A 23545-nucleotide genomic window follows, 5' to 3' on the forward strand; every position below is an offset into this window, starting at 1 on the left:
ATTTAAGTGCAGTGAACAGGCAGCTAGAGTTCTGGTCACAAAGAATTCAAGTGGAAAAATCAGGAACTATTTCTTACTTCCTTTCATCCTAGGACAGTGTCCGGCCGGATGCTGCGCAAGTGAATTAGTGGGAAGCCTTCACTGAAAGGAGAAGGGGAATTCACAGGCCTGCCGGGGCTGGAAGGCTGTATTCAGGAAATGAGATGAGCAAACCCAGTAAATGAATTAGCACTCTATGATGCATTTAGCTATTGATCAAAGAGAGAATTTATTCACAGAGCTTTTCAAATACAAACAAATGGCACTTTTTTATTTTTTACAAAATGGATATTGAAATAAATGCAGTCAGCACAGTACAACAACGGACAAAAGAAAACAAGGTCTAATGACTGGAAAATGTCTCTCATTACTCTCGTTTCAGTAACTGAACTCTCTCCGATAGTGGAAAGTTGCCCTTCCACTTTGTAAGGATATATCACAGCAGAAGCTACTCAGAGAAATATTGCATATTTTTGAATAATATTGAAATACAAAGGCTTAACTCGTAAGTGTGCATAAATGCTGACAACGGGCATGTTTTCATATGTTGAGGACAGAAGAGTCTATGCCAGATACACAAAATACTGATAGAGTGGTTTATTGGTCCACTTATTGAGTGTAATGTATGCCTTATAAAGTGATAATACTGTGGCTTAAATGAGTATTAAAAAGGAAACAGAGTCGTGGTGCCCCGCTGCACCCCCCCGCCCCCACCGTCTGCGACCATGTGTCTGTGCAAGGGCACAAGTGGGGCTGTGTCTGCCTGTGCTTTCCGAAGCGCCGTGACCCACAGGGAACACCGGCCCGTTACCCTGCTCCCCAACGGAACCCACTTTCGGCTAGCCCTTTCAGTTCTCAGAATCCTCAGCTTCAAAAAACACAAAAAACAAACCTTGTTTGCATATATAATTGGTTGTGTGTGTACGTGTTCTACGTGAACAGTCTTCTGTGGAATACAAACACCCAACAGCCTGCAATATTTCAGCATTTGGTCCCTTTTCTCTATCATTCCATGCTCTCCATTTTTTTTCCCCACAAACCTTGTGCAATTCTTCCACATTGGGTGACGTTCCTGATCCCACTTGGTTGCATTTCCTTACCCGGGATGGGCGAGCGGCAGTCGGCCACCTTTCGAAAGCAGCTGGAGGCTTCGGGCCCTGCAAGCCCCTCGGGCCCGTCTCCCCTGCTCCCCGCGGCCCCGGCTCAGTAGGGGTACTGTTTCTGCTTCTTGCCCGAGAAGCAGGCCAGCCACGCGCAGAGCAGCACGGCGGCGGCGGCACCCGCCCCGGTGCAGTAGTAGGCCCAGCCAACTTCACACGTCCCTGGGGACACAAGAGGGGGCGGGGCGCAGGCGCAGGTCAGCGGGGTCGGGCGGGAGGCTCTGCTACCTCCCGCAGGGTACGTGTTGGTGATGCGGCAGGAAACTGATCCGCAGGGCACTCCGTCAGGGGGATGCCCGCAATATCACAGGTCCTGGAAGCTGTCTGGGCACAAAGCCGGGGTGCCCGTGGGTGCCCTCCATTAGGACCTCCTGCCAGCTAGGAGGGCGGAAGCCCCGACCTCCTCACACTACCTACTCCCCTGGTGGAAGAAGAGAAGGATTTATGGGCAGCAGTCTGGATAGAAGAGGTGAAGGAATTTGTTCTAATTTAAATCATCCCAACCCATAGGCATAATCAGGCGCCCTAGGAAAAAATTCGAAATATAGATACAGTTCTGCAAAGGGGCCACTCTAAGGAGGAGGTGCATTTGAAGGGCGATGCTGAAGTCAATACCGCTATTCACATGGAATTGCCAAATGATTCACACTCGGCCATTCGAACTGGAGAGCAAACAGTCCCCGATTCTTCTGGAGTCAACATTAACCTTTAAATTAAAGTGTCATATAAATGGGAACATAACGACAAGGGTCATTACAGGTCCTGATCTCTGAGTTGAATGAGTATTAATAGTAATAGTAACACACTCACAATACTGAAAATCCACTGAGCCAAGGAAAGCAGGAGCAGCCATCTTAATTTTAGAAAGAGCAGACTCGAAGCAAGAAAAGTTATTAGGGATAAAGAAGGCCATTGCCTAACGATAAAGGAGTGAATTCTCCAAGAAGACGTAAGAGTCTGTAAGATGTTTATGCCTAACCATAGAGCATCAAACTATGCAATACAAAAACTGACAGACTTCAAGGAGAACTAGATGCACCCATTATCAGAGCTGGAGATTTCAATACCCCTCTGCTGCAAATGACAGATCCGAAAGGCAGAAAAGATCTGTGAGGACATAGCTGCCATCATTCAACTGAATATAACTGACATCTCTAACTACTTTAACCAAAAAACAGCCGAATACACGTACTTCGCACATTCACATGCAAAATTCACCAAGACGCTGGGTTACAAAAGACACCTTATAACATTTAAAAGAATAGAAATCATACGATGTCTGTTCTTAGATCACAATAAAATGAAACTAGAAATGATGGTCAGAAGGATGATTGAAAATTCTCCAAATTTGTGGATATTAAACAATGTGCTTCTAAATAGCACATGGGTTAAAGATGAAATCTCAAAAGAAATTAAAAACATACTTTGAACTAAATGAAATGAAAACATACCATAAAAATTTGTGGGATGCAGTGAACCAGTGCTTAGAAATTTACAGCTTATACTGAATGCATATATTAGAGAAGAAGAAAGATCTAAAATCAATAATCTAAGCCTCCACCTTAGGAACCTAGAAAAAGAAGAGCAAATTAAATTCAAAGTAAGCAGAAGAAAGGAAATAAGAAGTATTAGAGCAGAAATCATTAACATTCTATGAGACCATCATTACCCTAACATCAAAATCAAACAGACATTATAAGAAAACTACAGACCATCATCTCTCATGAACAAAGGTGAAGAATTCTCAAAAAAATATTAGCAAATAAAATCTGACATAGTATAAAAACAATTGTACACCTCAACTAAGTGGGACCTATCCCAAGGATAAAAGGCTGATCGGCATTTGAAAATCAACTGATACAATCCATCACTTCAAAAGACTAAAAGAGAAACATCACCTGATCATATCAATAGATGCAGAAAAAGTATTTGACAAACATCCAACACCCATTCACGATAAAAAAAAAATCCCACTCTGTAAAGGACAGTGTTAAAAAGAATGAGAAGACAATCCACAGACTGGGAGTAAATATTTGCAAAAGACACATCAGCTAAAGGACCTATTACCCGAAATATATACAAAGAACTCTTGAAACTCAACAATAAGAAAATAAGCAACCTGATTTCAAAATGGGTCAAAAGAGACACCTCACTAAAGATCTATAGATGGCAGATAAGAATATGAAAAGATGCTCCACATTGCATGTCATCAGAGAAATGAAAATTACAACAGTGAGATACCACTACGTCCCCATTTGAATGGCCCAAAGCTGGAACACGGGCACCATCGGATGCTGGTGAGGGTGCGGAGCAGCAGGAACTGTCACGCACCGACGGTGGGAATGCCAAACGGTGAGGCCACTTTAGAAGGCAGTTTGGCAGTTACTCACAAAACTAAACATACTCCTGTCACACAATTCCACCATCGCACTTGTTACTTACCCATAGGAGCTGAAAACTTATGTCCCATTAAAAATCTGCATGTGATGTTTATAGCAGCTTTACCCATAATTCTCAGAACTCTGAAGCACCAGAAAACCTCTCAGATCCAGGACTCAAACCCGGGATTCAGATTCTAAGAATAAATGAAATTGACCCGACATATCCTTTCTGAATTAATGGATAGGTTTCTGCATTCATCAATCCCCCCCTTTTTTTTTTAAACAGCAGACAAGTTATTTTTGCATGTACAGTAAGGGAGCTCTGTACATCTTTCAATCAACATTGTCTTCTATGCTCTAGTTTTAATCCCTCTCTCAGTGCTATGACCTTACCAGAAAATGCCCAGACAACAATCCCTCCCTTTTCTTTTGTTTATGTTTATACATTGCATTCAATACAAACACATACCCCAAGATAGCTGGATTCCACAGTCATTGAAAATACACAGCATAGAGTGAAAACCCTACCCCTTTTCCTCCAAGTAATCTTTTCCAACAAAGTAAATCTGGGATTTTATTTCAAGGGTAACTCTAATCCCATTTTGGCTCAGAATTTTTGGAAAGAAGTTCCCAAACCAGCTATGCACTTACGGCCTCATGCAGAGTGTCTTAAATTTATCAGGACATGGGCTCCCAAAAGAGTGTATCTCCATCCTAGGGTAGGTCTCACTGGCACAATCACTGCCATTAATACTGATCCACAGGATAAGCATATTTCAAGCGTAACAGAGTCCCCTTCATGGGCCAGATTTTCTTATAACTATATGCTAATGTGCCTGGGAGTTTGGGGAATAATCTCCATTTTGAATTATTCTTTAGTTGGGTTAAATAAATCCAGGAGGGAGAATTAATAGGTAGCTAGAGAGAGCAAGTGGCTTAGAACCTTTAAAAAAGTCAGCAAAACTTGTGCTCTGTCCATTCAGCACAGGGCTCGTATATAGAATACAATCAATCGTTCATTAACAACAAGGTATTGACCTACAAACAGTTTCACGACCTAACATGGAAAATGGAGAACATAATTCTTTATTAATTATTGGACACTTACTCAAGAAAAAGCAGTAGATGAGGCTATTTGAGAACAGTGTATGTGGCCGTAGCCTCATGTGTTAGAGGTGAAAAAACACCACCACAGGGCCGACTCTCAGAGGACCCGGGAGAGGGCACATGCCTTTTCTTTTTCTCCAGGGAAATCAATAAAATGGCAGAAGTTTGAACTTTACGGGCTCTTAACTGGCTTGACCGCTGTAGCAGATGGTGTGGAGCTCCACCCGCCTCCTCTGCATCCCTGCGCTGGCTCTGGGCTCCCCTCCCTCAGCTTCGGGGTGCGCTTTGCTCCTGACAGCTTACACGTGGCCCCCTCTTCAGAGGACCTGTGAGCACAGAGGCGCTTTGCCCCAACCCTCTGAGAGCTGAGCGCCCCATGTATGGCCTGCAGCCCATAACTAACACGTGGGGGAATATACCAGGCCCCTTTCTTTCCCCCAGGGGCACATGCTGCATGGAATGTTCCAGAGCTCCTGTGAGGTCAGGTGGGGCCGGGACCTCGCTGCACCTAGCTGGGTGTTTTCTTCTTCCCTGCCGGGCCTTCCCACCTCCTGGCTGGTGTCTCCTTGGCAGGAGAGAGCCCTTAGCACAGCTGTCTCACCCGCCCCCTGCGCCCCCATCGTCCTTGGGCAGATCCAACTGCGCATGCTGTTAAGTGTGTATGTGCCGTTTCTCAAACTTGGTACGTTTCTGGAACCTTCATAAAACATGTTGTCAGCTCCTCAGACTATCTGTCAATCAGATGAAAACAGGAAGGAAGGAAACCAAATAAAGGTACTTGAAAACTACACCGAAGTAGAAAATGTTTGAGGATGTCACAAAATATCGCCCCGAATTCCACATATATGCAGAATATATAATTTATATATTTTGGGGTTTACATTCAGAAACTGGCTCAGATCCAAAATGAATCCAAAACAATTAATACAATTTTAAAAAATATTTCTCTATTTCAGATACGAAGACTTTTGCTTACTAGGTAATTCATAAAAGAAGTAATTATTAAATCAGTATAGATTTCTTCTGGTATTTTGGATTACATAGACATATAGCCAGCCCATCAAACTAACCTCAAGACAATATACAGAAGCATATACCACACACACACACACACACACACACACACACACACAAATGGTCAAGATGAGTCTGGTAAGATCAAGATGTGTCAGTGGGATTTAGGCAACTCTAAAGAAACACCGAGTCACCCAGTTCCTGTTCTTGATTCCTTGATTTCTTTGCTCCCCCTCTCCCTCAATGTATTCACTGATGCAACAGACACTAGTAAGTGCCTCTCCCACTAGGCGTCACTGGGTGCTGGGGTCTACGGACCCTGCTATCAAGGAGCTACCATCTAGTCACGGAAGTAAGTATTAAACAATAATTACTCAGATAACTATATAATGGTAATTGTGATATGTGCTTTGAAAAAAAATTCAGGACAGGAAGACAAAAAGTCCCAAGGGAGAGTATATAGTGTGCTCAGCAAAGGAAAGCCTTCAGTTAGAAGAGAAACCTAAGCTGTGACCCGGCTGATGAGCGGGAGTGAGTCACGCGTGGATGTGCGAGGCCAGGAAGGAGTGTGTCTACGCTCACGGGGATGGGACACGTGGTGGAGAAAGGCAGGCAGGTTCGGGTCTTGTTCAGGTATCGCTCAAGAGAGAGTCGGATGCTGCTGTGGGCGTCAGCGAGAGGTGGGGCTGGGCGCAACCACCTCCAGGGTTTGGGAGTTTGAAGCCTGGAAACTTCCTCTCCAGCATCTTCCTCTGTACTGGTGGGTGGAAATGCCAAGGCTTCAACATTCCTCAGTAAGTCTCGAGTACCTGCTGGCTGTGCGGCGATGTCACGGAATCCGAGCTCCGTGGGAGGGGGCCGAGGTGACCAGCGGGGCTTCATGCGGTGTGTGGTGGTAAAGATGATCCTGCAGTTTCTGTCAGCAGCTGCTCTTGACAAAGCCTGGAACTACCTGAAATGCTGGTCCTCTGGCTCCTGGACAGGCCAGAAGAAAGTGAAAGGACCTACACTGTCCCTTTTGCTGCTTCTGTGTAGCCCATGAATGCAGCCAGTAATCTAGCAAACGAGAGCCGCTGCATCCCACCCTGAGGCTTGTTATCTCCCTCCCCAGTCTGCACGGGTCGCACCTCCATCGGCCGCCGAGCAGCGGCTGAATATACCGTCTGTGTCCAGGTAAATGCGACAGGCTGTGGCAGGACCGCTGTGATCTTGGCTAGCGGCCCTCGCTTCTCGTGGCTAAAGTACAGTACCTGCTGGAAAAGTCTTAGTGAGGGCTGCGGGCTATTTCTGGTGTGCCATGAAAGCAATGCCCAGACCGAATCCCAGGGCACGCACAGATGCCTGTTAGACGATCCGCCGTCGGGACGCAGGCACAGACCAGCTCCTCAGCCCGTTCCAGCTTTCTACCTATGTAAGGGCTTGGGAATGCCCCCTGCATGCAAGAGCCACCAGAGGCAAATGTAGGCAGGCCCCAGTGCAGGATTCTATTCTCTGTGGCCTCAAACGACCAGAGAGCCTCTGAACTGAAGACCAGAAGCCAAGCCCTTTAGGGACGTCCACGCCTTGGCTGCCATGCAAAGGTGAGCCGGAAACCTTCAGAAAAGCTTGCAACAGTGGTTAAAAATATGAAAATATGTGCCTGTGCACAGACAGGTAAATGACCACTGCTTCAAGCTTCCCAAATGTACACTGTCCCTCCCCACACCCCACTGAGAACCCTGGAGAAGCCCAGCCTCCGGTCCCAGAGGGCAAGTGGTTGCAGGGCAGCCCCTGAAGCCCAGGCCAGGGCTGGGCTGCTGTCCATCTTAATTTGTATTGATCAGGCCTGTGGTACGGCGGTTGTTACAAGAACGGCCATATGCCTGGATGGATGTTTACATCCTCTCATGTAAGGATAGGGGGTGTCTATAGCCCTCTTAGCCAATCCACAATCTTGAATAGTTTTAATTTCACTGATTAGAGTCCATTTTTGACATGCATCCTGCTAATCCCACCAATAAAACTCCATTTCTGGCCAGCCCTGCTCACGTGAGGCCCCCAGTGCCGGCTGGGGTGTGGAAAGCGGGACACCTCGGCGGGGCCCTTGGGTTCTGCTCTGGGCTGTGAGCCTGCATCAGGATCCCCTGACTGCGTCCCCTGACATCTCACTGTGTCTCTCCTGAGTGTGTAAAATGACTTACAGGCATTGCAGCAGTGTGTCAAGAACTCCGTAGAGCCTAGATTTTTACTCTACTTGCAAGCTCACAAATTAGCCACAATCTCATGGATGCTGGTGAAAGACAGGAGAGCCCAGCCAGAGGCAGAGGACAGGTACAGCCCGTGTGCCGCGCGAGCCTCTTGGCCACACCTGTCCCCTGGCCTCCCGCCTCCCAAAGGGGCTGATGTGACAATGTCTTGAGTTTGTGTCCCAGTTGAGGAATCCCACACTTAGAGAACCTCACTATTTTTAATAGTGTCTTGCCAATGGGTTTCAGCCCCTGACAAGTTCACTACGGATTCAGAGATGAGATTTCTTCACTGGACTGAACATTTGGAAGAAACAGACTCTCATCTTTTTCCGACGCAGAGGCTGCTTTTAGATTGTGGGCCTGTTCTTGAGAAGCCAAGAGTTATTTCAAGAGCACAAAACAGAGTGGCTTCTTAATCAAATTAAATAGCAAAATGAAAGCAATAATTACTCAAATTTACTGGGCAAATTAGCAGGACAATTTAATTGAAACACTACTTTTGATCATGAGGATATAATTAGAAAAGGTTTCAGTGGATAAAAATATCTCTGAGGCATGAATTAAATCAATTGGACATCCTGATTATAAAGACCTTATGCGTGGCGTGTAAGTCCAAACTTACTGCTATGGATGGGAAGCGGGAGAAAGACCCATCAGCAAGTGTTCATTAACCATGGGCCTGTACGAATGACTGCGTGAATGATGACGGCTGACACCGAGTGGATTTTTCTGTCAAAGTACTGTTCTTACATTTGTACTGTTTCATTCTCTTAAAAAGTAATAAATAAAATCACCATCATTAACAGTTACACACAACAGGCCACTCCTGACCCTTCATCCACAATGCAGACGTCATGATAGAAAGAGCTGCATGGGGTACCGATGTCTGACTAAAGGCAGAAGACGGCCATGCCTTCTCTCTTCTTACCCTCATCGTCCACTTACAAGTGCCACGACTTCTCAGTCACACCGGGTTCTGTAAAACTCCAAACACACCCACGCTGGTACCCCCGGCAGCAGCGACTCATTCCGGAGGGGACACTTGGCAAAGTTGGCCCGACTAGGTTGGGGAGAGACTTTTATTCCATCACTGGGAGAGAGACTGAGCTCATGTATTTGACCTGAACAAGGATGCTTCCAGCCACGGTGCCAAATGCAGTCATCAAGGACCAAGGAGAGGACTGACCTCAGGATGGAGCCCCGCGTGAGACGGAGGGGCCCTCGCGCAGGAAGGACCTGAGGACGGAAGGTCTCCAGCTCAGAAAACCTGAACGGTGTATTTTGAGCCCCCAAATCCATCTAGTGACAAGCTCACCTCCGCTCTGGCCTTCTTGTAAGCGAGATTGCCAATGTCACCTTTGTTTGTTTAAGCCAGTTGGAGTCATACTTTTGTCACCTAAAAGCTAAATGCCATCAGTTACATGAAACAAAACAAAATAAGTGCCTTTTTGAATTCTAGCAAACTACAAAAGTTAATTTTCTGTATAAATTAGAGAAATCATTTTTTGAAGTATGTCTGCTGACCCCTGGTCCTTGGATCATTTTGGGTACTTGTTTGAAGCACAAATGAGAGAACCATAGTTTCTGGGCTACTGAAACTAAAAACCTACATTCTCCCCAAGTCTGCCTCTGATCCTAATGCTAAAGGTCCAGAGTTACTGTCAAGGCAAGGTGTACAATCCACAGTTGAGTAATTATGAAAGTCAGGTGCAGCCCATCTGGGCTCTTGGTTTCCTGTTTTAAAAATACATTTAAGCCTGCTCTTTGCTTCTTCATCCTAAGTGTGGTCCAAAAGAAACCAGACTAGAAACCATTGATTTGTAAAAGTGGGTACTTTTTTGCAAAATTGCTTCAAAGCTCTGTATTTTATAAAATATTAAAATGTGTGAGAACTAACCCATAGCCTCGTAAAATTATTTTCAAGGCATTTAAAATTCCTCCCCAAATCTCCTTTTTAGGGAAAGGAGGCATTTTTGAGAATAGATTCAACGAGACGCCTACCACATTACCTTATACAACCACAAACATGAGCTTTTTATGAAATGCCTTTCTGGCCTAACTACAGCTTTTGTGTTTGGACTCAGGTTAAATATTCTCCCCCTGGGAAGCCCTTCCTGCCCCTCCCCATGTCTTCCTACCCCTCCAGGGTGCCTCCCTGGGCTCCATCCCAGCTCCTCCAGGGACCCCCCGCCATCTACCCCTGCACGCCACCCTAAACACACCGCGCTCACTCTTCACCTGCCCAGGTCCTACAGGAAGCTCAGCCGGAAGTCCCGAGGTGAGGACAGGGCCCCTTGAATTGTGATAGAGCAACAATTAAAATGCCAGTGAGGCTGCTTCCAGAGCTGAGTAAGGGAAAGTGTGCTCCACACATCACCCCATAAGGAAATGAATTGCTGTGTGTCGGCAAGGTTGGGAATTCCTGGGGGAGGCCAGCTGCAAGGTGACTGAACCACAGGCTGGTCTCTCTGCCCGCCTCTGCCCCTGCAGGCTGCTCCCACCAAGCCCCTGCTCAGAGGTGGCTGCCCGGGGCGGGGAGAGCATGGCCTCTGCATCACAGAGCTCCTCAGAAGCCTCTGGAAACACCTCCTCTGTCTCACTGCCCACATGGGCCTAAGCCTGCCTATTCCGTGCTGGTGTGAAGAGGTGAGATAACAAGATTCGTTTATGGTGCACGTCCCGTTATTTCACCATACTGCACAAGAATATGGCAGTGTTTATACAGGATAACAGGATGACTGGATGGGGCTGGTCAGTGCAGAGCCCGAGACTGCCCTAGGGTCCTTAGCAGCTGCCCTGGGGGCTGAAGTGATCAACACATGAGCGCATCTTTAAATGAACCCATTTCTAGAGTGTCAGCAGTATGCTTGGGTTAAGATAAGGGGCCTTCAGACTTCAGCCCCACTGCCTGTTTTTGCAACTAAAATTTATTAGCACCGTCACACCCCCCGTTCATACACAAAGGGTCTTTAAGGTCACAGCCGCAGACCTGAAGAGCTGCAACAGAGACCCTACGGCTCACAAAGCTGAAAATAGTCACGAACTGGCTCTTTACAGAAATGTTTGCCAACCTCTGGCTTAGACTTACAACTAGAGTGGAATTAGTATCAGTAAGAGCCACAAAGCCTGCTGCGCTGCCCGAACCTTTTCCTTTCTAGCACATTTCCTACGCATGTTGTGCTTTTAAGTATCTGCCTCTCCCCCTAAGTCACGTTACCTAGGGTGGCGGATAGCACCTCTTACCATCGCTTGCTGACGCCACATGATTCGCGCTAGTGCGGAGCCTGGCACCTTGTGAGCACCCACACATGCCTGTTGGCTGGATAACTGAATGCATGTACTCCTTAAACCATCTTCCATGTGGGAACAAAGGCGAGGGTTCCTTGGGGATGTGCTCTAGAGAGTGAGCAACAATGTTTCCATAACGGGATTCCAGGAACGTGACCCATATTCCACAATACAGAGCTCATGAACCTTAATAATATTAATATTTCCCAGCCTTGGGAGGAAGGTGTGCCCATACATTCCTTTGGGAGGAGGCAGAAATGAGCTCGGATCCTCAAATGCAGCAGAAACTAGGTGTGGCCGACAAGCAGGGTGTCGGCTACTAAGATTGGCCCTGGAGCCATCCTTACTGAAGATGCTCCCCCTCACGCTCAGAGGTAGTTGGCAGGACCTCTGAACCCCAAATCAGCACCAGTCCTGAGCTCTCTGCCAAGTGTGCTCTGTAATCTGTGACTTTCTCATTCACTCGCGCTCAGCCTTCACTGGTGTTCCCAGAGACCAGGAGCCCTTTTTTATAAAGAAAACAGGCAGTTTCATAGGATGGGCCCACTGACAAGGCTATGCCCCAGGTTCTCGTTAGGTTTTCTTTCCAAAGAAAACATGGCATATCTGCCAAAACCATAGTAACCTGGAAAACAGAACTTGATAAACCCCAAATACTTATTCAGTAGACCCAGAACTCATTTTATCTGTAGATGATGCCAGTTTCGATTATTTCTCTCACCATCCGATCTAAGAGAAGTTTAAACATAGAAAGGCAAAAATTAAGACAACACTGTAGTTTTTCAATTGCTACCATGGCTTTAGTGAGTTTAATCACGTAAGAAATCACTACCAGTAGTAAAGAGCCGAGCTTTCAGTTTAAGTCTGACATTCGAATTTTTAATCTGCAATAGTGCGAAGATGTAAAATACTGGGGGCAGTAGTGACAGTCGCAAAAACAGGAACTGGGTTTCATTAAAACCTGCTAATTAATAAAACAACACACCACAGTAAGAGATCAGCTAGAACACTCTTCTCATCAAGTTGAGGCCTCTGTGACGCAGCCAAGAATGCCCCAAACAGCAAGGAAAGGAAGAAAGGCCAAACACTGAATTAAAATATCTCCCTTGGACACACTGTGTTTCCCGCCTAAAGAAAAGCCGATAGTCAAGTCCGTGCTGGCATTTTCCCTTCTCTGCGTTCACGGCCACCACAGACTGACCCGGGCTTATTAGCAAGCCTCAGCATCAGAGAGGGAAGAAGCTGCACAGGGAAATCTCCTATTTTTTATCCATGCAAATCGAGTGGAAGTTGGAGCACCAGCTTCTCTGAATGAGCCAGTACTGTTTTGAGGGAAGCAAGGTTTTTTCCATCCATTGAGTCAAACAAAAATGGCTCATTTTCAAATGTGTAGACTTTGGTGTGGTATCACATTGGTCCATATTTCTCACTGTCTTAATACAGTGTCTGTAATTCTTTTCCTAGAAGTTCTAACACAAAATTTAAAAAGTGACTTGGGATAAAATAACACCGACAATAGACCAGCTCCCTCAACACTGTTCTTCTTAGGGTGAAGTATTTCATCTGAAAAGTGCATGTTGACGTGAGGAACTCTCTACGCATTAATTGTCAACAGCTTAATTTTCTATCCATCTGCTTGGCGAGAGTATGTTTGCTATCATTCGTCAGTCAGTGTTTCATTGGTTCATGGTCATTGATCCAGTAACACCGGTGCTGGAAAAACATTCTAAGAAAATAATTTGTAGAGATTCATATTCTTTATATTGCTCATTACAATATGTCTTAAAATAACAGAACTGGAACAGACTAAACACCCAACTGGAAAGTAAAAAGGATGCGGTTAAGCAAATGTAGGTTTGTCAACCAAGTGAAATATTGTCCAATTATTGCAAGTTATGATGACGCAAGTCGTGTACCACCAGGCAAATTTTCAGTGGATGGCTAAGGACACTGTGGCTACAAGTGAAAAGTGCCGAAATGCCCTGATACGGCACCAGGAAGACAGGCCACCCGGAGCCCTTGGGCAGTGGGCGGACTGTCCCCTGTGCCTCCATCCCCGTGGTCTCCTGGTGACTTGTGCCCACTGGTCCCTTGTTCCTTGGCAGTTGTGCATTCCTGGCCCGCGAGGGACTCTGTCTCCTGCCAGGTAATCCACACACATCCCTTTGTCCAAGACCCACCTCGACTCCTACCCCCCACACAGAGCTGTCTACGACTCTGGAGCTGAACTTACTGTCAGTGCCTGGTTGGAAATGACTCTCAGGTACACTGTGGACCCCACTGAGCTATTTTTAGCACATGCAGTGAGTGTTGATTTTGATTATGATTTTGAATGAATTAGTCAATGATTATAAACTTGTCAGAACAGAAGCAGTATTGTATCTGTGTAACCGGGATACTTCCCATAGTTCAGGCAAACCGTGGATGACCAGTAACTCTTCACTGAATAAACGGGGGGATGAGTGCATCGCTGCGTGTGATGCTGGTAATACCGGGATATGTTTTTCTTCCTCACCCCTTTTCCATCTTCAGTGTCTATGAAAGGTCAGGTAGGGCTCCTTTCTACAAGGAGGGCCCCCCTCCCCCATGAAGAGAACTTACCCAGGTCAAACTGGCCAGAAACGTAGCCACAAGTCTGCCGGACCTCCTCACTGTCCCAGCCCAAGGGGTAGAGGGCACAGCCAGCACCAATCAACAAGCCTGCAAAGACATAAGACAAGAGGGCTTTACCAGCGCCCATCTGCATCTCTCACTAAGGCGGGGAGGGATCAATATTAGCAATATAACGAAAGAGCATGGCGCCCACTCTTGGGAACAAGCACCCACCACGGCTCCCTTAAGCAATCCAAGGTCAGTTTGAGTCCAAGAACAATTTCAAGTCTGCTCAAAAGGAAAAAAACAAACTTGATGGACAGCTTAGTTTGGTCCCAACTTTGCCTTTTAAAGCATTAAAAGTCTTGCAAATCCTGTTTAGGGAACACAGTCCAGAAGCTTTTTTAATCGCTCTTGTAAAAAAACCAACCGACTGCACCACCATGGATTGGTGAGTCGAGGGACCCTCTAAGGCAGCGAATGGCTTGGCTTCACTTCTGTCTAGTTGCTCCTTAAACTACTGCTTTCTCATTGTGCCCCAGGGCGGGTGAGTCAGCGCAGGGACCCCCTCAGTGATATCCCTCTACTGCGGGCCTCGCTTCAGGGGCGGGGTTCCTGTTACTGTGTCTTCACCTCTCCTACCTTTCTCTGTGTGGTCCCTCTATCCTTTGCTGGGCAAAAGCTGTTCAATCAGCCCTCAGCTCTTCTTCAGGAGGAACTACTTATATGTGGGTGTAGATTTGGTGTGATGTGGGAGGAGGTGAGTTCGGGGTCTCGCTACATCACCTTCTCAGACCTGCCTCTGAGAGCATCTTTGTAATGGCAGGAATCTGCTATTGTTCAGTTTCAGTAGTGTTAAATCTCTTAGTGACCTAAGGGGATTTTAATGACCCTAGTTGCATAATTTACTCCTGGGGAGCAAATGGCTCAGTTAGAATCACCGGCTTACAAACTTTTATATTAGTGACATCGGTTTTTTAATTAGATCTGTAAACCTGGTGGTTACCATGAGGGTTTATGCGGTATTTTAACCAAATTCCTTTGTCACTGCCATAAAAGACATCATGGAAAAAAAGTCACATTATCACACTTTCTGACAATCTGTGCCTATAGGAGTAGAAGTGAAGAAACAGCCTGAAGAAGGTGAGAACAGAGGTGGGCAGACGGAGGCCGCACGAGACCATTCGCACCTACAGGCTCATTTGCAATTAAGAAGCAATTGATTTTTGAAATCCTAGCGACGCTGCAACTTCAAAGGGGTTACAAGTAAACCACAAATTAGCGTGAATTAGTTCAATCTTAAATTTCCACCAAGCACCTCGCTGAAGTCAGCTATCACGAGGCAGCAGGCAGCAGACCACGAGGAAGGCCCTTCTGTGTTGTGTAGGAGGTCTTAGACATTGAGAGAGGCTGCCCTTTAAAAGGGGAGAAAATAATCATCCAACGAATGGCTCAATAATTCTTTAGCTTAAAAAAGTCCTTTTGAATAATGCACTGACTCTTATGGCACTTCAAGCTGAGTACCCTAGGGTTTAGTCCTCACCCTATTCAATGGCGTATGAGCCACGTCAGTGCAATGACCTCCTAGGGAAAGCCAGGGTTGAAGGAGAAGAGAAGGCAGACAAAGGCACAGAGGCAGGCCCTGGGGGGCTGCACCGTGCACGGTAAGGGTCCCCCCTTTAGCCCAGGCGGCCTCCAGGGCCTACACCGTAGCGGGCACTCTGCCTGCCCAGAAACCACCTTCCGCAGAGAGCTCGTGGTGGAAAGTGCTGGTTTTCACTGCAATGCTAGGAACATCTGCCATGATGCTAGTTCTTTCTTCGGGTTTGAGTGGGAAGTCTGAAGTTAGTAAAGAGCTCAGCGGTCAAGGTGCAACCCGATGGCTGGGAATTTTCCCATCTGCAAAACTTTCTATTCAAAGTCCGTATTTAACACTTAGCCAGAGAAATATTAACATAACAATTCAGCTCCTGTCAAGAAGGCAAAACGAACCTGCAGCAGGGCCCAGGCCAATTACTCTCCACAGGTGGTAAGAAGAGAGCCCTCCTGTGAGACTCATAAAGCCTTATTTTTTTCCAAGCTGCTCTTGCAAGTTTTATGTGATCTCACTTTTTTTCCAGGACTATTGCTTCTTTCTTTTTTCCACAGTGTGTTATTTTTTTTATACTGAGACTTTTTCCACCTATTGCCCCTTCAGTGGTCACACCAGCATTTCCCATCAATTCATCTTTTATGTTTTTTTGGATACTTATCCATCCTTTCTCTTGCTTTTTGTAGCAAGCACTCAGGGAAACTGTTTTCTTTACTTTTCTCATGAAAGCTGCTCCGTCCCGCAGCCTGTCTGGACCTTCTCTGCAAGAGGCTGGCACATTTCCATCTCCAAGTCTCCATATGCTGATCTACGTGCACCCTTCCCATCCGTTCTCACCGTCCACTGACGGTCCCTTCCCAAAACTCCTTCCAAAGAGCTTTCTAGAAACTGAGGCTCAGAGGACAGAAGAGGCTTGTCCACGAACACAAGCCCAGATCAGTCCCAGGGCTCCTGGGTCCCAGTCCACAGGTCTCTCCCACCTACCAGATTCCACTGCTGGGACACAAGGCCTTTTAAGGTCCCACACTTGCCACCCTCAGACTGAATTCGGCCACAGACATGTTGGATTTGACAAACTTCATGCTTTACTAAGTGGGGCTCTTCACCTGCAAGTCCATTATTTCTTGTGTCAATAGCTGAAAGACATGCCAGCACTGAGCCTGCACACAGCTGGCTGGAGTCAAGTGACAGCAGTCCCATTAAATGACGCAGGGGCCCCGGCCAGCCCCAAAGGCATTTCTGACCGGGGACTATCGGTTCTCTGCATATGTCTTGAACTTTCTCATCTCTGAAAGTTGAATCCCTTCTCTCTGACGGAGACACTATTACCCCTTACGTTATTGTCAGACTCCACCATGAAAATAACAAGATTCCACCTGATCAGTAAAAGACTCTGCTGTTAAGTTCTAGAAGCTTCCACACACAACCTGCCCTGGCCACTTCAGTAAGATATGGGATTTGCTCCTTTCTGTGAGCTCCTATGGGAGGCACTACGTCCCATTTATTTGGGGCTTACCTCTTTGCTGTAGTTATTGGTAAGTATTTTATCTCCTGGAAGGCTGGGAGTTCTGCTGTGTGTTTTATTTGCATTCACCCTACTGGTTCATGATGTCTGTTAAATATTAAATACCACAGGGCACAGAGTAGCCCCCCATGATGGCTCAGACCGGGCTTTCTCCAGGGAAACTCTCTCCACCATCGAAATTTCTACCTCACTCACAAAGGGAGAGCAGAGCCTCAGATGAATGCCTCCTTTCCCAAGCAGACCCGAGCAGCTGATCAAAGCTGTGAATATGATTTGTGCACCTAGCGCTTCATGGGAGGCATAAAAGGAAAAATCACAACACCATGTTTATCTCCCTTTCTTTGCTGGTTCTGGCAATAGTATTACACACAGGCAGGCTGAGTCAAAACAATTTTCTAAAAATATGGATCAGCTGAGACCATTTAAAGCCTCCTTTTATGGAATTGATGTGAGGACTCTCCCCCGGGCTGTTCTGGGTAGTCATTCCCACCGCCTGTTCCTCCCACAGCATCCAGCCTTCTAAAAAATATGTTCTTCCCCCTTCCCAGGGGGAGCACAGCCTCCCAAAGGCCGATAAGCAAGCCCACATTCCTCCCAGGAGCCTGGCCAGTTGTCCCAGGGCCACCGTCAGGGTAGGACACACGTGGGCCTGGCCGAGGCTCCACTGGGCAGTCACTGGTCTTGCTGGAGGGCCTGGTGCCACTCTGTAGGCGGGACTGGCTGCAGTCCAGTCTATTTCAACCCTTGCAAGGATGAGTTTCTACTTCTCCAACTTTATGAAGGAGAGAGATTCTGGGGAATAAACCGCATGGGCTGTGATTTCACACGGATGCTCCGGCGTAAGCGGCAGAAAATCAGCTCTGCGTCTGTGTCAAGCTCTTTGCGCAGCTGCTCGGACGGCTGCTGGCGGCAATGCAGAGGTGACATGGCAGCTTCGCTTTCAGCATAGATTCCACCTCCTTTGTAGTAAAACCAATAGGCAAAGGAAATGCAACTGCTTTCAAAGAAGCTCTATAAACCGACGATTTTCAGAATATGTGCTCCTAAACGCTGCCTGCACAAAGGCCTGGGATTTCATTGAGAAAGGAACCCAGTGGACATTTAGTCCCACAGCTTTTAATGCTGTGCCCTTCAAGGCCCTGGGGGATGTCCATGGGGGGCAAAGAGCACCTGCACAGTTGGGAAGGGCCAGGGGACCTGGAAGGGTGGAGGGCAGACAGCCCCGGGCCCCTCTGCTGCTCCATGTGGTGGGGCCACACCTACCTGCTATCCCAGGGGCTTCCTAGGCCTGCTTCGTAGGAGGGGAAGGTTCGGCTCCCAACATTTTCAAACTGCGCTAACCTGGTATGATGGGTTGGACTGTGTCTCTGCACCCTCAGATATTTTGGGGTCCTAATCCCCAGGACCTCAGTCTGTGATCTCATTTGGAAGCAGGGTCACTGCAGAGGTAGTTAGCTGAGGTCTCACTGGAGTGGAGAGGCCTGTAATCCAGTGTCACGGGGTCCATGTAAGAAGACAGCCATGGGAAGACCCCCGGACCAGACAGACGATGGCTGCACGAAGACGGAAGTGCATTTGGAGTGGGGCCGCCACCAGGACCATCAGAAGCTGAGACGAGGTGATGATGGGCTCTTCTCTAGAGCCCTCAGAGGGCACAGCCCTGCCAGCACCTGGATTTCTGACATGCAGCCTCCAGAACAGCAAAACAATCCCTTCCCTTTCTGTGGTTTCCAGCCCTTTCTTCCAGCAGCCCTAGGAAACTAGCAGACCTGGCCAAAAATATTTTCTTCTTTCACCGTTTGACTTTTTTACCCTCTTAGGAAGTAAGTGGACAAAGGGAAGTGCATGCAAAGAAAAAAGTGGGAAGTTATTTTCTCAGCTTACTGACCAACTCCCACCCCTCACCCCACCCCCACACTCTCTGCCTCCTCGGAAGGGCCTCCGAGAAGGGAAAAAACAGGCTCTGGGCTTCCCAGGCACGACGCCGAGGTTCAGTGAGGGGTCCGCAGTCGGCACACGTGACACCATAAATCTCTGCCTTACTGGGTCAAAGGACTAAGGTGGACTGGGACCCTCACCCTTCTAGCCTGGAGGAAGTATCACTTACACATCGGCCATAGTCAGCCATGCACGATGCTCGGCAGGGGGACCCAGGCTGTGTGATCATGATTTATAGATAAACAGCTTCTTTCGTCCAAGGGCTCAAGGAAATTTTCAGACTTTTACTTCATTCATCCTTGCAAGCCATCCATGAAGGAGGTAAAGGAAGGTCAAACACCCCCCTGGCCTGCAGTTCACCTCAAGGTCGGCCTCCCTTTATTCCTGCCCTCACGATCATGGAGCTTGTCTTCTTTCAGGGTACAGGCTTCTGTTTTGAAGTTGACGTTCATATTTCCATATGATCCTAATTCTGGAAGCTCCTGGTTAGCAGAGGAAAATAAGCCCCAATCCCCCTCCACCTTTTGCGGTGGGGAGGGCTCAGGAAAGCCCGAACGACTCTTTAAATAAATTGCCTTTTCTTTCAAGTTTTAGCTGCTGAATTAGGTGGCGGTCTAGGAGACTCGGTGCGCCTGTGCGTGTTTATACAGAGGGAGCGAAGTTTATAAATATACAAAAGAGAAGCAAGACACTTGCCGAGTGGCACTGGAATGCCATAAAAGTTATTTGAGGGTGGAGGCAGGACTTCAACATCTCAGGACACACCTTCCGTAACTCTTCGGGGCTGTTCTCAGATTATGTCCCAGGGGACTCCCCCCAGGACTGCCAGGGTACGAGATGTGGGGGACAAATAATCGGGGAGACTGCAGAAGAAAGAGCTTTAGTCCCACCTGCTGGCCGCTCCTCCTTCACCTGCTTTCCTGCTGAGCTTCCGAGGAAGCCGTTCTATCCTTTCCTGAGCTCCTTGGAGAGAGAAGTTATCAGAGAAGGTCAGGAAATGTCTTTGAGCTCCTTGGAGAAAGAAGTTATTAAAAAAAAAAAAAAAAAGGCCATGTGACATTGGGCTCTGCGGACGGGACCTGTGAGTCTCCGCCTTTAATTTACCGTTAGGGGAAACGTTACTGTGGCAAACAGCGACTGGGAGTTACGGGAGCCACTCCATCCCCTGGCCCATAGCCCAGGTCACTCGGTGCCAGGCTTCATTTCACCACCTGGGAGCTTTACTGGTACCAGTTTGCCTTCTGGGACCGTTGAATCGGTTGGATTCAGCCAAGTGACACCAGCCTCGAATACAGCAGATCACTTTTACGACCATTCAACATGCATGCTGCTAACCCACCTACAACTCAAGGTCTTCCGTGGAGCCAGTGATTGGTGCCAGAATGCATGTTTTTAAAACCTTATGGTTTTCCAGATGCTATAAAAATTCCATCCAAGGACTTCCAAAGCTTCAACGCAAGTTGTTTGCAACCCAAAAGAGCTTAACACTCCGCCTGGTTTATTCTGCCGCCTATATTAAAATCTGTAACTAACCACATTTCAATAGTACTTACAGCCATCTTGTTGAGGAAATTAGTACAGAAATCACAGTCTAAAGTGGTTTTAATATGTTCATTTATGCTCAAAATGGTTTGAAAGATTCAGAGGAAAAACTGAGTTTAGCCTCTTTGAGAGGAAGAATTTAAAACAGAAGGTTTTAAACCAGTAAGAAAATACGTCAATCAGCATTTATTAGAAGAGGAAAATGACCATTAGGAAGGAGACAAAATTGGAAGGAGGGGTGCACAAGTTCTTTCTAAACTCTTATAAAAAAAACACATATGTAGATATATCTTGATTGGAAGTTTAGGGTAGCAGGTCTAAGAAAGCAGGGCAGGAATTATTAACTCTGGCTTAAGGACGGGGGAGAAGCATGGGGCTGAAAAAGATAGGATTCTATAAGGACCGAGCTGTGGGAAAGAAAGGAACTCCGAGAGGTCAAAGTGTTACGGCTAAACTGCCTAATGCCGCCTCTTCCATCTTCACCAACACCAGGAATGGGAAGGACGGGCCCGGGAGAGCAGAGGACACTGCCTGCCAGGGTTAAAATAAAGAAATTCATGAATTCAGTCTGATCCTGGAAGGAGAACCCAGAGTGAAGTGGAAATGAGCCGTAGCCAGATGTAAGAAGCAGGATAGCAACGGCGGGTACCTTGACATGACACCTTGCGCCTCAACGATGGTTTCTGTTACTGTTAACTCGTGAAAAGAAAGTGGCCTGACTTCCATCCGTGTAAATTAAATATTCAGTTTCTCAGTCACATTAGCCCATTTCACACCTTCCACAGCCACACATGGCTAGCGGCTGCCCCAGGAGACGGCCCAGACCCAAGGAATTTTCATTTGTAGACAGTCCTACTGGACATCTCTGCTGTCAAAGGAATAGCTTTTAGACTTTTCAGACCGTCATAAGGATGGCGCGTGTCAGTGAGAGCCTTCTGTATCTCCCCAGCACCAAAATGCCTGTCAGCATCAACCGTGATGCTCATTCCAACTTCCTTTGTCCCTTTTCCTTATTATATATCAGTTTCGACAACTTCTAGCTTCACCACAAGGGAGATAAACAAGAAGAAATATAGAAAAAAGGTAATTTTAACACAGCATAGCATACTCCAGGCGATATGTAAAAAAACTAGCTTGGATTGTTCCTTTATGGAGCCCACGTGACACTGAATTCTGGTGTCACAACTACGTGGTGTGGAACCGCATGTGCCCAAGAGACGCACTGAGTGGCCCAAGTCCAGCATATCACAGACACCCGGGTGTCCTTTCAAATGTGGGGTGGCTTTAATGACACTTATTTGGACTTTTACAGAAGTGCACACAAGTGCCACAGCCATTCGTGTGAACCCTCTTAGATAAACAGCAATGAAAGTAAAAACTAGAAAAGGAGAAATCCAGTATAGTTTGTTCCTCATCGCCTATTTCTCTCCTTAAACCTGAGAACTTCACCGTTTTCACCGCAGAGGAGAAATCCATCAGCTTCGTGATTAAACAGATGCGGGGAACTTGGAATCAGCAGTGGAAAATGACGACCCCACCATCTCCTGCTGCCAGAGTCAACGAGGGCCGGGGGGCACCCCTCCATCGTGTCTGTGCTCTCCAGAAGTTATCAGACTGGTGCTGCAGCAGGAAGGTCGGCAGAATGACAGTCGCTGAGCTTTACAGAGATGCACATGCTTAGCCTTTTCCTTCTGACTTTTTAAAATTTAGGTTTCACCAAGTATCCCCACTGATTAGTTACCCCCATACCTTTCTTGGGTTTGCCAGCCACCTACCCCTGGGGGCATCGGTCTGCTTCCATCAGCTCTATGTTGCTGTGAACAATTAACCAGGATGGTTAGGCTGTGGGACCAAACACATCAGGGCCCCATGTCCGAACCCCACAAGGCAGTGAGCCTCCTACCAGCAACACCCTTAACCCTGTCGTCCCGGCAACAGCAGCCACTGGTCCTGGGAGCCCCTGGGACGTAGGGAAGGATCTGGCACGTGCTGTAAAAAAATCAATCCAAATGGCAGGCTTAATGGGAAATTCAGATTTTTCCCTATCTATAAAATGGACAAAGTGCAAGATCTGCACAGCAGTTCTTTTTCAAAATCAACTGGAAAAAAGTTACCAGGTGTATTTTGAATATGCAACACAGACTCACAGATGCCACGTTAGTTTTTATGAGGACATAAGGTGACTGTGGAGAAGACTGACAGCTTGGCCACGCTTGGCCCCGAGGGCGCCTAAGAAGGAGTCTTCACCTGTGATAATGGGAGGAGAGGGCGGCTTGTCCCTATGAGAGAAAAGCAGTGCAGCCTCAGGGCGCACTGTGTCACCGTGCTGCGTACCGGCTCACCTCGAGGGGGCCCTCCCAGCCCACCTCTGCTCAGGGCACCCCCACCAACCAAGGCTGCCACCCCAGTTCGGGGACCCAGGGCTGCCCCCAAGGACCTGGGCTGGCCTATCCCGATGGTACAAAGGCTGCTTTGATGGTAGGACTTCTGGGCGGGGTGGAGGTCTGTGGACAGAGGATTCCTCAAGAGCCTGATTTAAGTCTGTTCTCTGTGAAAGCCAAATGTGTTTCTCATCACTGGGACTATTTTCCTAACAGTAGCAGTAGGTCACAGGTGACAGGGTCTGATGGCAGATATTACATTTAGAGGAAAGGTTTCTTAGTGATAATATACAAACTTCTGCTGTCCAACGGCAGCCACTAGCTACCAGTGGCTATTGAGCACCTGAAATGTGGCTTGTCCACAGTGAGATATGCTGGGAGGGTAAGATACACATGGATTACAGACTTAGGGTGAAAAATGGTAAAAGTCTTCACTAATAGATTTTATCTTGATGACCCATTGAAATGGCAGTAATCTGTTATCTAGGGTTACAGAAATATATTATTAATTCCATGCTTCCTTTTACTTTCTGAAATACAGCTCCCAGAGAATGTTAAATGACCTACACGGCCCACAACCCAGACCCTGACGGCGGGGGCCATCTGCAACACCAAGAGCTTAGGAAGCCTCACCCACGGAGAGCGATGCTAAACACGATCTGCTCCGAAGGCAGCAAAGCAGAAGGGTGGCTGGAGTCGGAGGAGGCGCCGCAGATGGCTTGGCCACGGGATGCAACACGAAGGCCTAGCCGGCGGCGG

General features: G+C 47.3%; 1 protein-coding gene across 3 annotated transcripts in view; it reads right to left on the reverse strand.

Annotated features, from left to right (window-relative positions):
• Positions 1-249: 249 nt before the first annotated feature.
• Positions 250-23545, reverse strand: part of LHFPL6 (LHFPL tetraspan subfamily member 6) — a 142063-nt gene continuing 118767 nt past the window's right edge. For all 3 annotated transcript variants that reach the window (XM_073229689.1, XM_073229688.1, XM_073229685.1), the window contains exons 3-4: positions 13819-13917; positions 250-1361 (exon numbers count right to left, since the gene is read on the reverse strand). In XM_073229689.1, the coding sequence (XP_073085790.1) occupies positions 1243-1361; positions 13819-13917 (218 nt within the window). In that variant the 3' untranslated portion in view covers positions 250-1242. The remainder of the gene's footprint in view (positions 1362-13818; positions 13918-23545) is intronic.

The sequence above is a fragment of the Manis javanica genome, chromosome 1 (genome assembly GCF_040802235.1).
Source record: "Manis javanica isolate MJ-LG chromosome 1, MJ_LKY, whole genome shotgun sequence".
NCBI lineage: Eukaryota > Metazoa > Chordata > Mammalia > Pholidota > Manidae > Manis > Manis javanica.